The sequence below is a fragment of the Sinocyclocheilus anshuiensis genome, unplaced genomic scaffold (assembly GCF_001515605.1).
Source record: "Sinocyclocheilus anshuiensis isolate Anshui unplaced genomic scaffold, SAMN03320099.WGS_v1.1 scaffold2125, whole genome shotgun sequence".
Taxonomy (NCBI): domain Eukaryota; kingdom Metazoa; phylum Chordata; class Actinopteri; order Cypriniformes; family Cyprinidae; genus Sinocyclocheilus; species Sinocyclocheilus anshuiensis.
This window is the reverse complement of record NW_015551130.1, coordinates 158,781-175,232: the sequence shown is the minus strand read 5'-3', so window position 1 is coordinate 175,232 and position 16,452 is coordinate 158,781. Positions and strand designations below refer to the sequence as shown.

Below are 16,452 nucleotides of genomic sequence, written 5' to 3'. Positions count from 1 at the left end.
ACGATATCTGCTTCGTCATGCCTGGAGCTGATCTGTGCTGGTCGCTGAGGAAATACATCAACTTTCACCGTGGACGAAGCGGAGTTCAGCCCGGGGTTGTCATATGTGTTTTCCGCTCATTCGTCGGATCCGCCGGGCGCTCCGTTCTCGACTCAAATATCCCAAAATAACCCAAATATCCAGATGTGTGCAGCACATTTTATGGAGGACTGTTTACTGATCCTGGAAGAGTAACGTTAAGACTAAAATGCCGGCTGTTCTGACTCGCGCAAGTACGTTTTCATTTAAAGGATTTGCCACTGATGATTCAAACGCGAGTTTTGTCATTTCTCTGATCACAAATGCAGATAGAGTTTTATGTTTACGCGGCGTGATGCAATGCAACGCAATGCGTAAAAAGACAGTATAAGTCATTATAATCATAATTATGTCCCCACTGGACGCAACGAATGCCTCGTTTGTAATGGGTTTTAATGTTTTTGTCTCTTCGGTCCGGCCGGCATCAACAGTATGTGAGGGGCGTAACATTTCCGTCACATGCTTGAGGGATTCGGCCAATCACAACGCACTGGATAGCTGGCCAATCACAGCACACCTCGCTTTTCAGACCGATGAGCTTTGTAAAAAACGACGCGTTTCAGAAAGGCGGGGCATAGAAGAGAAACAATAATGTACAGTATGTGGAAAATAATGTTTTTTTTACTTTAAACCGCATAAACATTTCATTACACCAAATAATGTTCTTTTTAGCAGCATCATATGAGCCCTTTAAGGTTTGACAAATTCCGTGACATTCCGCGTTATACAGAAAATTGTTTTTATGACTGGATTCTAGGGGTGTGCGATATTGACAAAAAATTATATCTCGATATTGGGGTGTTTTGAATGGTTTTTGCTAAATACTCAATAATGTCAAATTGCACATTGTTAAAACAACAATTACGATATTATCGCAGACGATATATATAGCACACCCCTACTGGATTCCGCGATTCCATCCGTGCGCACGTGTCTATGTGTGTGTGTGTGTGTGTGTTAGGGCTGCACGATAAATTGCATGCGATATTTAATGCGCATCTTGTCAGTAAAGCCGGTTCTGTAATCAGCGGTAAATCTCCATCACCTGTGGGCTTTCACATTGAGCAGCATTAACTACACAGAGCCGTTGTTCACTGACGAGCCGTGCAAAGCCACGATCATATTATATCCAAAATAATCGATATTGAATCGAATCGAATCACAAGCTTGCGAATGAGAATCGAATCGTGAAATGTCAAACCCAGCCCTACAAACGAACACGCTTGCGTCCTGAATCAGAGGATACTGGAGTTACCTTTACCTTCATCTTTACGCTCTCGGCCCCACAATGCCTCTGTCTCTTGGAGCTTTAAACTGCTTTCGTTTCACACTCTGCTTCTCTGTCTTTCTGGCGGCGGCTTGGCTTTTAGTGCTACTCTACAGGGCTCTTTAACTGTGTCTTTGTGCCGGGCTCCAGCAGGAGACGCCGCTACAACAGAGAGATCAGGGTTAACACTCGCAGTCAAAGGATATTGAATGTACGCGAATCCTCTGGGCCGGCGAGAGTAGAAGTCTAGGGGGATGTAGACGTCAGCGACGGGTCCGTATCGGCCGAACTCTCGCCGCAGGTCCTCTGGCCTGAACACCGGAAATAACATCTTACTTTCTGAAAGAGCTGGCTTTCCAAACCATCCCAGGACATACTTACCAGCATCCTAAAGAAGACCTGCTGCTCATTTACTCTCCCTCAGGCCTTCCACGACCAGGGAGCTTTGTTCTTCAGTAAAGGAGATGTTTAGCTCAAACCGTGCTCCTTCGTGACTCATACAATGAAAGTCAATGGCTACCGTCAATTTGAGAGGCAAGAAAAGCATAGCAGAATGAATCCCCGCGGCTCCTGACGATATCTCGAGGTCTTATGAAGCGAAACAATCGGTCTGTGCGAGAAACTGAACATTATTCACAATAGTATTACTGTAATCCAGAGCCTCAGACATAAGATAAACTTAAGATCATCTAAGTGTCCACCATGATTATAAACTAAAATGCACTTTTAACATACTATCTCCGTATTTAAAAAATGTATTTAGTCACCACTTGCACCCGTCTTTCATACACTAATACACACTCAAGTGCACTACAAGTGCTGACTAATACAGACAGTAGGTTAAAAGCACATTTTAGTTCATATTCATGGTGTCCCAAAATAGCACACTCGGATGATCTTAAGAAGTACTAAAGAATCATTTTTAGTATATTAAGCACACAATTAGTGCGCGAAAATAGAGCACTTTAAAGTACATTATGGAAGTGTCCTTTTTTTAACCTGGGTTCTCATGGTTTATGTAAAAAGCTAAGCTGAAGAAGACTAGTTTATTCACTTTATATGCTTTAGACATGTCAAACATCACATTTCACATCATTAGTGGATTACAGTAATAGTGCTGTAAATAATGTTCAGTTTCTAGCACAGACCAATCGTTTCACTTCATAAGACATCAGTATATCGTCAGGAACCGCGCGCATTCATTCTGTATTGCTGGATAGCGTCTTCTGGCTCTCAAAGTGCCAAGCATCTTCTTTGCTGTTCTGCTGAAGAACTCAACTCAGCCACATCTGCATCTCATGGCTTGAGGGAGAGTAAACTCACAGCAAATGATCATGTTTGGGTGAAGTGTCGCTTTAAAGAGACAGCAAACCCAGATGAAACCCAGATGAAACGCGGAGCACTGAGCGTATATAAAGCAGTATTCTGAGTTGAGCACAAGTTAAACTCGCTCCACAGCAGCTGCAGCAGGTACAGTGCTGATTACTGTACTGTTAAATGTGTGTCATGCTTGGAGAGAGATGCAGGATATCATACCAAAAATGAGTTGAAATATATTGCATACCGACAAATATCTAAATGTTGTATTATTTTAAATCAACATTTAGGGCATTGTGTTTTCATGGTGACTAAACTAAAATTGTACACACATTTACACAGAAATGAAACTAACCTTTACTGATTGTTTTGCTCCATTCATTGCCTGCTTCTCTTCTGGAAATTAATTTCTGCTCTCATCTTAATTATGTCTCAGAATATTCCTTTAAAGCCTCAGTTAAACAGAAGTCTTCAGTATTTCTGATCATAATAATGCTGCTTCATTGATCGGTCATCTACTCAAACGGTGACTGACTGACCAAAACCAACTAAAACAAGCTTTCATATCGGAATATCTGATAAATATAACTTTGCTTTCTGAAATGCAACGAGCATATAATAATTTAAGAGCACAGATATTAAACATCATTACAGCGCATGAGCCGAGAAAATGGCTATTTGTAAAGAAAACATAAATAGTAAAAAATATAATAATGATTATGATGAGAATAACAAAACGACGCGCGAGAGCTGTGCGCACATCAGAACTGCTGAATAATAACAGACAGGTTAAACATGTTTGCCCAGAGACACCAGCTTCATTCAGGAGAACATACGCGAGATGTGAACGGTTCTGGAAGCGGGAAAGAATAAAGTTTGACTTACCGGGACTCGTCGGAAATATTGCGGACGAACAGAGAGCTGTTCGGCGGTCTCATGTACCGAGACATTATAGTTATGATTGAAGTCTCTTATGCTTGTTAAGGCCAAATATGAATGACTTTTAAGAATGATTCCGATCTGAAACCTTTCTCGCTCCACGCGGTTCTGTGTCGCTTTTACTTCTGCGTCATCGAGGAGTGAACACAACAGCTGCGCTTCAATCCGCAGCGCCGCCTAGAGACGCTCTCCAGCACTGCACTCTCTCTCTCTCTCTCACACACACACACACACACACACACGCACACGCACACACACTCACGCGCACGCACACACACACACACACACTCACGCGCACACACAATAGGAACAGACACCTTCTGATCAATGACAGAAATTATGTTCACACACACGCACACGCACACACACTCACGCGCACGCACATACACACACACACACTCTCACACACGCACACGCACGCACGCACGCACACGCACACACACACTCACGCGCACACACAATAGGAACAGACACCTTCTGATCAATGACAGAAATTATGTTCACACACACGCACACGCACACACACTCACGCGCACGCACATACACACACACACACTCTCACACACGCACACGCACGCACGCACGCACACGCACACACACACTCACGCGCACACACAATAGGAACAGACACCTTCTGATCAATGACAGAAATTATGTTCACACACACGCACACGCACACACACTCACGCGCACGCACATACACACACACACACTCTCACACACGCACACGCACGCACGCACGCACACGCACACACACACTCACGCGCACACACAATAGGAACAGACACCTTCTGATCAATGACAGAAATTATGTTCACACACACGCACACGCACACACACTCACGCGCACGCACATACACACACACACACTCTCACACACGCACACGCACGCACGCACGCACACGCACACACACACTCACGCGCACACACAATAGGAACAGACACCTTCTGATCAATGACAGAAATTATGTTCACACACACGCACACGCACACACACTCACGCGCACGCACATACACACACACACACTCTCACACACGCACACGCACGCACGCACGCACACGCACACACACACTCACGCGCACACACAATAGGAACAGACACCTTCTGATCAATGACAGAAATTATGTTCACACACACGCACACGCACACACACTCACGCGCACGCACATACACACACACACACTCTCACACACGCACACGCACGCACGCACGCACACGCACACACACACTCACGCGCACACACAATAGGAACAGACACCTTCTGATCAATGACAGAAATTATGTTCACACACACGCACACGCACACACACTCACGCGCACGCACATACACACACACACACTCTCACACACGCACACGCACGCACGCACGCACACGCACACACACACTCACGCGCACACACAATAGGAACAGACACCTTCTGATCAATGACAGAAATTATGTTCACACACACGCACACGCACACACACTCACGCGCACGCACATACACACACACACACTCTCACACACGCACACGCACGCACGCACGCACACGCACACACACACTCACGCGCACACACAATAGGAACAGACACCTTCTGATCAATGACAGAAATTATGTTCACACACACGCACACGCACACACACTCACGCGCACGCACATACACACACACACACTCTCACACACGCACACGCACGCACGCACGCACACGCACACACACACTCACGCGCACACACAATAGGAACAGACACCTTCTGATCAATGACAGAAATTATGTTCACACACACGCACACGCACACACACTCACGCGCACGCACATACACACACACACACTCTCACACACGCACACGCACGCACGCACGCACACGCACACACACACTCACGCGCACACACAATAGGAACAGACACCTTCTGATCAATGACAGAAATTATGTTCACACACACGCACACGCACACACACTCACGCGCACGCACATACACACACACACACTCTCACACACGCACACGCACGCACGCACGCACACGCACACACACACTCACGCGCACACACAATAGGAACAGACACCTTCTGATCAATGACAGAAATTATGTTCACACACACGCACACGCACACACACTCACGCGCACGCACGCGCTCACACTCACGCACACGCGCACACACACACACACACACACACAGACACACACACACAATAGGAACAGACACCTTCTGATCAATGACAGAAATTAACCTTCTCATTGATATTTGACTCCTTAAAGGTTTTTTTTTAACCTTTGTAATGCCATTTTTCTAACTTTATTAAATGTATGTCATCTTTTGTGCCAAAAATGTAGATTTATAAACTTTTATCAAAAATTTGAATGAAACAATAAATTAAATTAAAATAAAATGATAAGATACAACCAGGAAGAATAAGTTACCAGTCAAATGAAATCAGCATCAACAATTAATCTTTGCATGGCACAGAAGAGCACGAATGTGGCATTAAGGAATATTTACAGACTTCTTGACAAGACTCAAATTAGGAAAAAATTATAAAAAAAGAGCCATTAATGCATCTCATAATAACAATGTTATGAGATTAATGTTTTAAATATAAAGTTTTGAATATAGAAATTTAAATGATTTAAATAACTCAATATACTTTAAAAATGAAACAGAAACCGCCAGTAGGTGGCAGCAAGTCACTGTCTTTGTCACTGAATCATTCATTCAATCGATTCGTTCAAACGGCTGATTCATTTAGGAACGAAGCAAGTGATTATTTTTATGAATGGGTCATTGAATCATTGACTCACTATATTTGTTCAAAAGCAAAGATTCATTCATAAACGAAACAGTGCTGTGTCAAAGACTATAGATGCGCAGCGGCTCAGCTGTGACTTTGCTTTGTTGATGAAATAGAGCAAAATAGACAACAGTGTTCCTAAAATGCAAGTCACTTAATATTAACTTTTGTATAAAATCAGAAATGTATAAAACTGTAGTATAAATTAGTGCTGTCAAAATGTTTTTGTTTACATAATATATGTGTGTGTGCTGTGTATATTTATTATGTATATAAATACACACACATACAGCATATATTTTGAAAATATTTACATGTATATATTTATATTAATATAATTTATATCATATATAAATATATTTAATATATAAACATAACATTTTTCTTAAATATATACATGCATGTGTTTGTATTGATATATACATAATAAATATACACAGCACACACATATATTATGTAAACAAAAAGTTTTATTTTGGATGCAATTAATTGCGATTAATCGTTTGACAGCACTCATATACATTCAATTTCACATTTGCAAACTCTCTTTATAATCATTGAAAAGCTGTTACCGTCCTTAGTTCATGGCGATCTCACAAACTTCCACTTTAATGAACGAAGCTCTCTACACTGCACACTCAATCTATTATTACATCGTCTCTACACTTTGTTTGTTATAATGAATGACAAAAACTGCAGTCTGCAGGTTTTATGGCAAAAGACGCATTGCGCAGCGAACCATAAACACAGCGCCACGTTTATGTGCAGAACTGGGATCGCTTTCGTAGTCTTTTGAATGAATAAAATATAGAAATCACTTTAATTTCCAAATAAACCTAACCAGTTGGAAGTGAAGCGCCGTCCCTCCTCGAACTTCACTCCCCGGACTCCGTCATTTCCAGCCCTGCTTACATCCGAGAGCGCTGGTTTCTGCGTCTTCATGGTCTGTGTTTCTGATCGAGTGATTCTAGACTCATTCAGGAGATGCTTAATAGCGCCCCCTAGCATATAACAGCGAGAACCGCGGGGAAAGATTTAAAGATAAAGCTTCCTTTAGAAAGAAAAGTCTTCTGGGTCTGAAACTCAAGTACATCACAGCAGCTTGAGAAACAGAGAATCTGACCTTCAGTAAACACACAGGTGCGTTCTGGCTCGGACATCTGATTTTATTAGCCATTATTCAAATGCTAACATTCAGCGTTCATATTTGGCTTTGCTTGAGATCCAGTCGTCATTTCCGCCGTGTTAGCTCATTGGTCCAGCAGTGATTGCTAGCATGCTAATGCTGGTTAAAGGGATAGTTCACCCAAATATGAACATTCTGTCATTTTCTGGTGAACTGTCCCTTTAACCATGGCAAGCGTTTGAACAGCAGTGCATATATGTGGTATTAAATGCATTCAGTTGGCTATATTCTCTCTATACAGTGAGTGGCGCTGGTTCATTCGTCTCGGCGTCTGATGCTGCGTCGTGTTCGCTGGTGCTCCGCTCCTCCCGAAGACGCCTGAACTCCTGCCAAACACAAAAGAATCAATGCAGAGTCGCTCAGAAGACGAGCAGATGAAAGCGGTCGGGCTCAGACCTTCAGGACGCTGTAGTTTGAGGTTCTGGCCACGTAACTCTTCCAGGCGTCTGCTGCGATCTCTCGCTGCTTATGAGTGAAGCGGATCTGGAACACAATCACAGCGGTCAGTCGGTCGCTGCGGTCTCGTACAGAACATACAGCCGCCGGGACGCTTTACCTCTGAATACAGCCGCTGCTCCTCCTGCAGCTCCTGCTGCTGCCGCTGGCCCAGAATGCTTTGCTGCAGCGAGCGCACGCTCTCGGCCGTGGCTTCACTGACCTGCAGCACACTCTTCAGCACCGCTTCATCCGACGGAACGACCGCTGCTGCCTCACTCCACAGCTCCTGCACAACCTCACACAGCTGTGAGGAACACCGATTCGCTTCAGAAACACGCTTTGTTCTGCTGGATAAAAGCCTCTTCACATCCTGATAGCAAGCACTACGTTAAGTGCTCAAAATTTTTTTATTAGTGCTGTCAAAATTAGTGCGTTAAAGGAGTAGTTCACTTCCAGAACAAAAATTTACAGATAATGGACTCAGTCACTCATCCAAGATGTTCATGTCTTTCTTTCTTCAGTCGTAAAGAAATTATGTTTTTTGAGCAAAACATTTCAGGATTTCTCTCCATATAATGGACTTCTATGGTGCCCCTGAGTTTGAACTTCCAAAATGCAGTTTAAATGCAGCTTCAAACGGCTCTAAATGATCCCAGCCGAGGAAGAAGGGTCTTATCTAGCAAAACGATCGGTTATTTTCTAAAAAAAATGTACAATTTATATACTTTTTAACCTCAAACGCTCGTCTTGTCTAGCTCTGCGTGAACTCTGTTTTTTTCCGGTTCATGACAGTTAGGGTATGTCGAAAACCTCCCATCTCAACTTCTAAATCGTCCTACATCGCTGCAGAAGCACCGACCCAGTGTTTACAAAGTGAACATGCAAAGAAGATCAAATGCCCTTTACAAAAAAACGGCAAAACAGCGATGTAGGACGATTTAGGACGACACATAGTATCCACGTTCTGATTGGTCAGATCGCCTGTCAATCAAGCTCCCTGTGAACGGTCTATTGATAGTTTTCACGTGACGTCACACCCGTATAGGAACGCCCACCTGGAGGGCAAAACGAAGCTATTTTTGCGCAGTTTGCATTAAGTAGTAATGTAGTAAAACGCAGATATTAAAAGGCGAAATTCAGTAAACACCTTATTGATGATGTATATTTTGTACAGGCAAGCAGATGAAGCCAGAATATAAACGCAATGTGCAAAGTTTCCCATAGAAAACCATTAGAAGGAAAACACTGGACCATTAAGCGGATCGCGTTCATATTCCGGCCTCATCTGCTTGCATATGTAAACTATGCATCATTAATATAGAGAATATTACTGTTTTAAATATATTTATATATAAGCAATTTAAGTGTTTTTACAATGTTTTGTCGCACTGTTTAATGATTGAAATATTGCCGCGGATGCTTAATATGGATGGCAATTGGCCATAACTGGCATTTTGTTCACATACCTTTGTTTTATTCTTTTGAGAGGTGATCTAAATATTTGCGGCTGTGAAACAGATGGAAAATTGACAGGCTTGTCCTCTGTAACCTGTATAATTTCATATTAAAGCGTGAATGAAACTACGAGCATGCGTTAGATCCGCGTCACGTTCAGCAGCGGCAGCTCTTAAAGTAATAGCAGCCAAATAACCTAATAACCAGCTGCTGTGATGTCTGTTCATCAAAGAATAAAAGACAACAGAGGAAATCAATAACTTTTGTAGCTTTAAGGATTCATCTATATTTAATTTAGAATTCAGTGTTTGATAATTTTATTCAATTTCTGTATATCTCCTACTCGCTGAAGGGCACAGGTAGCTAAATATGACATTTATTATAATGGGTTTATGTGAAGATTGTTTTAAGTTCACTTAAATTAGAAGTTGTTATTTTTTTAAATCTAATAAATGTTAAAATAGCTCTCAATTATACTGTAACATTAGTATAGTCAACATTACATATAGTCAATGGTTAAATATAAGGAAAAAAGGACAATTTCCTAGAGACATCAGTAGTATTGGTATCAGTGATACTTGTCTTCAGTCATAAAAAAAAATATGCCACTAAACAAATATATACACACAGACACGCACACGCAGACACCGACACCGACACAGACACCGACACCCACACACAGTCACACACACACACACACACACACACACACACACACACACACACCTTGAAGTCCAGGTATCGGTGGATGATGCTGAGCGTGACGTGATCTTCGGCGCTCAAACCCGACAGATGCTCAAATCCTGCAGATCATCGTTGAGAACTGCAGATGTTACTTTAAAACACACCTTTCATTCCAAGCTTTGATTTAAACTACAAAATGTCTTTGAAAACAACCTGTAATCTGCACTAAACTACAGGCTCATTATCTTTTCTAATCTATGAGCATATCAGATCATATCCTTGATTTTTCTTGCACTCAGAGAAGCATTAACTACATACAAATAAAACAAACAAACAAACAAACACTGTCATTTATATAACTAAAACTGAAGCATTCAATAACATCCAAAAATGTTTTAATGTTATTGTTGTATGCAACGTTTGCACCTCACTTCATTTACTGTTTAAACTTGGTGTCAATTGCTTGTTTTTGACTGTAAAGCATTTTGAACTGCATTGATTCGTTAGGAAAAGGGCTTTATAAATAAAATATAGCTGATTGATTGATTCAACACACACACTGTTCTCTCTCGTACCCAGTTTGCAGAAGATGCAGTAGATGTTTGCACGCAGGTTTTCTGACACGTCTCTGACAGCAGCACTGACATCACGTGATGATGATGATGATGAAGATTCATCCTGATGCCGAGAGACAATCGGCCGCTTCACGTCTATTAGAGAGAGAGAGAGAGAGTCTTAACAGAGCATCTGGTCACTTCACTGTAGAGAGAAACAAACAGGTTATGCTTGATGCAGGAGGAGACGCTCTTTGAGTCGATCACGTTCACTGATGGCTCCATTAAGAAGCTCCATGTTGATTTCATGTTCACTTTAATCACAGAGCACTTTAATCTCTGAGTCCCCTAACCCTGAGATTTGAAGTTAATATGTTTAATGGTCACATGACATGCAGTGAAACAAATGAAATATTTAATCGTTTTTCAGTAAGAGTTTTAGTTTGACAGGTGCTTGACTGTGATAGCTCTGTTTTATGGCGTCTGCACCTGTGATCATGCCGTGTGGGTCTCGTGAGACGCCCGTCTGCTCCTCCTCTCTCCTCCAGATGTGCAGCAGCAGCTGCGGCGCGCTGGCGTCTCTCTCTCCTCTCCAGCGCAGCAGGTGTGTGACGGCCTGGGGACTCTCACACAGCTCCAGCAGCACGGACACGAGCGGCGTCAGCATGTGTCTGGGGCTCCGCTGCGCGCCACACAGGCAAACACACCACACAATGACACACACACTCAAACCTATACAAGGCTTCCTCCCAGCGGCCCTGCTTCACAAAACTGAACATCTAGAGCAGTTTATCACAGGTAGAATGCAAAGTATTTCAATACAAGCATTTCAGTCAAATATAATTCATGCAGGAGTGAGATTTGACGATCCCGGGTCGAGAGTAAGGAGAGATGACTGACAGATCATGCTGGAGGATTTGCTGCTCAACAGATCCTGAGCTCACTGACAAATATCTCATCTTGGACCACAAAACCAGTCATAAGGGTCAATTTTCTGAAACTGAGATTTATGCATCATCTGAAAGCTGAATAAATAATCTTCCCATTGATGTGTGGTTTGTTAGGATAGGACAATATTTGGCTGATATACAACTATTTGAAAATCTGGAATCTGAGGGTGCAAAAAAATCAAAATATTGAGAAAATCATCTTTAAAGTTGTCCAAATGAAGTTCTTAGCAATGCATATTACTAATCAAAAATTAAGTTTTGATATATTTACGGTAGGAAATTTACAAAATATCTTCATGGAACATGATCTTTACTTAATATCCTAATGATTTTTGGCATAAAAGAGAAATCTATAATTTTGAGCCATACAATGTATTGTTGGCTATTGCTACAAATATACCCCAGTGACTTAACACTGCTTTTGTGCTGCAGGGTCACATATATCTGATCTCGTAAGATGTGCTCCTTAACACAGAGTGCGCGAGATCACCAAATCCAAAGTGAAAGTGAACAGCAAACGCTCATTCAAAAGCGATTTCAGTATCCTGCATCTTGATAGCGCAAAAATTATATACAATATTAGAATGTTTGTGGGAGCGGGCAGTAATGGTCTGACATTCAGCGGGAGTGGGATTTAGCGGCGACAACACCATCGCATCTGCTGTGAAGTCAGCAAAGTGGCCATATTTACACTTCATGATACTGGTGGCAGGTGGAGCATGTGTAAGGCTGGGCAAGGCTTCCCTGGACACTGGTCAGAAATTAACGGGGGTCTTGGGAAAAAATGCCACCAAAAATTCCCCTGTACAACTTAACTACATCTAATATAGCTGTCGCGAATAAAGTGAAAATTAAATAAAAAGTGTGCATTGTGACATTAAATTTAGATCTGCTAATGTCTGCATTGCAACCAATTACACACGATTCTGCTGAGTTTATGAATGCAGCGGCCAATCAGAGGTGTTCAGATGAGTCATCACTGAAACGCTGGAGTTTTGTTCAGTGCATGCGCTAGCGGACTGCATTCTCTCATCATAAACAACAACGTGCAGATGTAAGTAAGAGATTCACAGCTTCACTGATTATAACGGGAGTTGTTTTGAGAGTGCTTAAACTCACGCTAGACTGAAGTCAGTCATAATAATGAAGACCAGACAAAAATATGAGTCATAGCCTATTTAAACAAACCCAAAAAAGAATAAAAGAAATGTGCTAAGTTCGTTATTACATAGATTTTTGTGGAGAAATGTCTTTGTCCATCAATTAAAGTAAATGATCAGTATGTGAACATGTTGTGAAACTGAAAAAAGTATGAGTATGTGTTTGTTTGTTTGCAGAGCGCAGCTCTCACCTGCAGCAGCTGCAGCAGCAGATCCACGCCGCCGCCGGCCACGAACACATCCTCCGTACCGAAACACCCCAGCACACACGACCTGAGAGAGAAATCACAGCAGACCTGAGGAGATTCTCATATCTCTATGTGTGCGGAAAACCTCTTCCTCTGGTCATTTTGCAGACACCTTCGCACAGGGGAGTCGCTTTCGAGAATGAGTGAAAGCACATTCACAATAAAGATATAGTTTTAAACTCATTCTAGATTTGAAAAGAACAGCGGAGTTCATAATGACACAGTGGAACAGTATCGCTGGAATCACTTTCAGGGGAGCGTTTCCCAAAAGCAACTATGGTCGCAAGTTCTGTTACCAATAGAGTTCAATGGAACTAACACCCCCCAGAACATTCTGAACCATAAAAACACTGACAGCCAATCAGAATCCATCTGACTTTGAAGAGCTCCAGCATTTAAAGTAGACTGGTGATTAAGACAAATTTCATGATTCAATTCGATTTCGATTCACAAACTTGATTTGATTTCAATCTCAATTTTGGATATTTAGGCAATCAGGTTCAGTGCATGTCAACTTTTTTCAAGGAAGTTTTTTTCTGAACTAATGCTGTAAACATTATAATAAACTCTGTCAGTCGTTACATTACTATATTAGTGATTCATAGTAATTCATAAACATTTAAATTGCACATAAGGCAGTTTCCATAATAAAATGCATTATATAATACAAATTTATTATGATAATGTTTTAATAATGTAATTATGTTTCTACTCCAGTTTGTTGCTGAAATATATACATTTAAACAGTGGATGTCATAAGTAATGTTTTCGTGACAGATTTATTCAAACACATTAAATATTAAATGTTTTTTAGTTTTTTTATATGAAATGTTTAATGTTTTAATTCAGTAAATATAATGAATATGTAATAACGTGCATATATAGATCAAAATGCTCTTCTCTAGAGTTATTTTTCTAGCTGATTATTGAGTTTATGGACATTAAATGTCTTTTCTGAGGTAAATGTGATGTTACGTGACATTATTGATTCAGTGAGCTGTTCTGTTTCTGCTGTTCATTCATGTTATTTGCTGCTGTAACTAGTAGTAAAGAGGAACAGATGCTCAGCGCACATTAAAGAGCCACAAAAACACATTTACTGATTACATTTCATAATAAAACTGACAGAATTTGGAAGCGGAGACTTTGTTTCATATCAAAAGTAACAAAGTTTTTTGTGATTATTGGACAGGAGGAGCTACAAATGTTTGGTTAAGTTTTGTTCAGGCATCATCTGAAAACAGCACAGATCGATTATTGGGATTTAAGAATCAGTACTGGTTTATCAAAATGAGAATCAATATTTTCAGCCCTAATTTAAAGTGACACAACTGCAGTGTGGTTACAATAAACAGAACGTTATATCGTTATGGTTATAGTTAAAACTATTGTTCTTGGTGTGAACAGATAAAGACGCGCGCGTCTCACCAAAGACAGTCGACGGTGGACAGCAGCAGTTTATTGTGACCCAGACCGCTGGAGACCAGCGCGGCGTCCAGACTCAGATACTGGATCAGCACCTCCACCCCGTCAGTCCCGAACAGCTCCTGAACACAAGCAGCACTCGTCAGTCATCAGGAGAGAGTACAGCGGCGCTGCGAGACAGCAGGAGACGCGTCTCACCTTCCTGTGCACGTCTCCCTCACAGAGCACAGACAGCAGGAACAGACAGTCCGTCTGGATCTCCAGAGCCACAGCGTCCTCGTCCTGCGGCCTCCCCAGGAACCAGCGCAGCACACCTGGACACAGAGTCTGCTGTGAGTCAGTCTGAGCTGTAGGAGACTGTCAGAGACTGAAGGAGACTCACCCAAGAGCTGGCCGATGGCACCCTGATCGCACAGGTCCTGCAGGAACGGCTCGTGCTGCGCAGACGCCACGGATCTGAGCACACGCACACAGTAGCGCAGCTGAGCCCTCCTCCCGCCGCCGCTGCCGTGGAAACCATGACCCCGCCCACTGAAGGAGTCTGACAGACAGGTCTCGATCAGCGACAGAGCACTTCAACTTTCAGAATCACTGCTTTATCAGAGAGTTTTTTACTTTGGGAAAGTATTACTTCACTATGTTCCAAAGCATAGTATCAAACTTTTTACTTCTACTTTTTTAATTCCATTCTGAAGAAACCACCACTGCCTCTGACACACAATGTCCGATTCGTGAACGAACTGATTCTTTCCTGTGATCAATTGGTTCACAAATTGCACTGAACGATTCATTTGCGAATCACACTGATCCAATTGCAGCTGTTCTTGAGTCAACAAATCACAGTTTAATCAATATTTGAAGAGTTCAGATGCAAAAGCCTCTAAGTGCCGTTTGAAATTTTCTTCTAAACTGAGCATTTTTCTCAGGATCCTATGTATACGTTCAGTTATTTGACTTTAATGTCAATGAAAAGAACCTATTAATTGCCATTAAAGTGAAATAACTCAACCTACACATGCTCAGTTTAGAAGAAAATTTCAAAAGGCACTTAGAGGCTCTTCATTTGTTCTTGTTTTAATCATGAAAACAAGACTTTATATCTTCATTTTGCATCTCCAGTAAATGTGTCTTGTTTGAAGGATGTTTAGATATGTGTACTGGAAAACAAGACAGAAATACTGAGGAAGAGATTCATTTTTTGCAGTTCATGCAACATTTAATGCCATGCCTTTATGGATTTAAGACTTTCTGCTCTGGTTTAAGAGCGTTTAGGGCCCTAATCAGTGTGCGGGTGAATGAAGTGCACGGTGAGTGTTGTACCGTCCTGCAGGCAGCCGTCCAGCAGCAGCAGCAGACAGGTGTTGGCCTGACAGCTCATGTATTCGTCCAGCATCAGCGGAGCGAGAGCGCTCAGTGTGGACAGAGCCTGCAGCTGCAGCTCCTCCTGCTGTCTGGAGCTCCATCTGTGTCTGTGTCTGCCGCTGCGCTCCGCAGACGAGCTCGGCTTCACCAGCAGCATCAGAGCCAGCATCACACGGCCCTCTCTGAACAACTGCTCACCACAGAGACAAACACCATTAGCTCACAAACAACACAGTGTGTTTAAAGGTCATGAACTCAGAAACCTAAATTCCCTTGTTCTCTTTTCATATATAAAAGGTAATTGTGCTATAAAAACATCCTGTACGTTTCAGAAGTTAAAACTTTCTCATTAGTCTAAAAACAGCTTATATTGAAGGCAGTCTGCCAAAACGACAGCTTGTGGAATGTTCTACTCTATGATTTAATAGTGTGGATAAACCCCGCCCCCGCAGCACATCAACATCACTGTCTGTTTAGCCCCGCCCACCGATTTTACATCACTGCCTGTTTAGCCCCGCCCACGATTTTACATAACTGCCTGTTTAGCCCCACCCAACAATTCCACATCACTGTCTTTTTAGCCCCGCCTACCGATTCAACATCACTGCCTGTTTAGCCCCA

General features: G+C 42.1%; 2 protein-coding genes across 2 annotated transcripts in view; both read right to left on the bottom strand.

Annotated features, from left to right (window-relative positions):
• The window catches only part of LOC107663193 (serine/arginine-rich splicing factor 12-like), a 6,363-nt gene extending 2,601 nt beyond the window's left edge, over positions 1-3,762 (bottom strand). The window contains exons 1-2 of the mRNA XM_016453362.1: positions 3,548-3,762; positions 1,552-1,656 (exon numbers count right to left, since the gene is read on the bottom strand). Coding sequence (XP_016308848.1) covers positions 1,552-1,656; positions 3,548-3,612 — 170 coding nt within the window. The 5' untranslated portion in view covers positions 3,613-3,762. The remainder of the gene's footprint in view (positions 1-1,551; positions 1,657-3,547) is intronic.
• A 3,756-nt stretch (positions 3,763-7,518) lies between these two features.
• cfap69 (cilia and flagella associated protein 69) overlaps positions 7,519-16,452 on the bottom strand; it is a 17,594-nt gene continuing 8,660 nt past the window's right edge. Inside the window, exons 12-22 of the mRNA XM_016453364.1 lie at positions 15,790-16,021; positions 14,852-15,010; positions 14,668-14,783; positions 14,473-14,591; positions 12,988-13,069; positions 11,176-11,368; positions 10,708-10,842; positions 10,175-10,251; positions 8,112-8,297; positions 7,952-8,038; positions 7,519-7,881 (exon numbers count right to left, since the gene is read on the bottom strand). Coding sequence (XP_016308850.1) covers positions 7,789-7,881; positions 7,952-8,038; positions 8,112-8,297; positions 10,175-10,251; positions 10,708-10,842; positions 11,176-11,368; positions 12,988-13,069; positions 14,473-14,591; positions 14,668-14,783; positions 14,852-15,010; positions 15,790-16,021 — 1,479 coding nt within the window. The 3' untranslated portion in view covers positions 7,519-7,788. The remainder of the gene's footprint in view (positions 7,882-7,951; positions 8,039-8,111; positions 8,298-10,174; positions 10,252-10,707; positions 10,843-11,175; positions 11,369-12,987; positions 13,070-14,472; positions 14,592-14,667; positions 14,784-14,851; positions 15,011-15,789; positions 16,022-16,452) is intronic.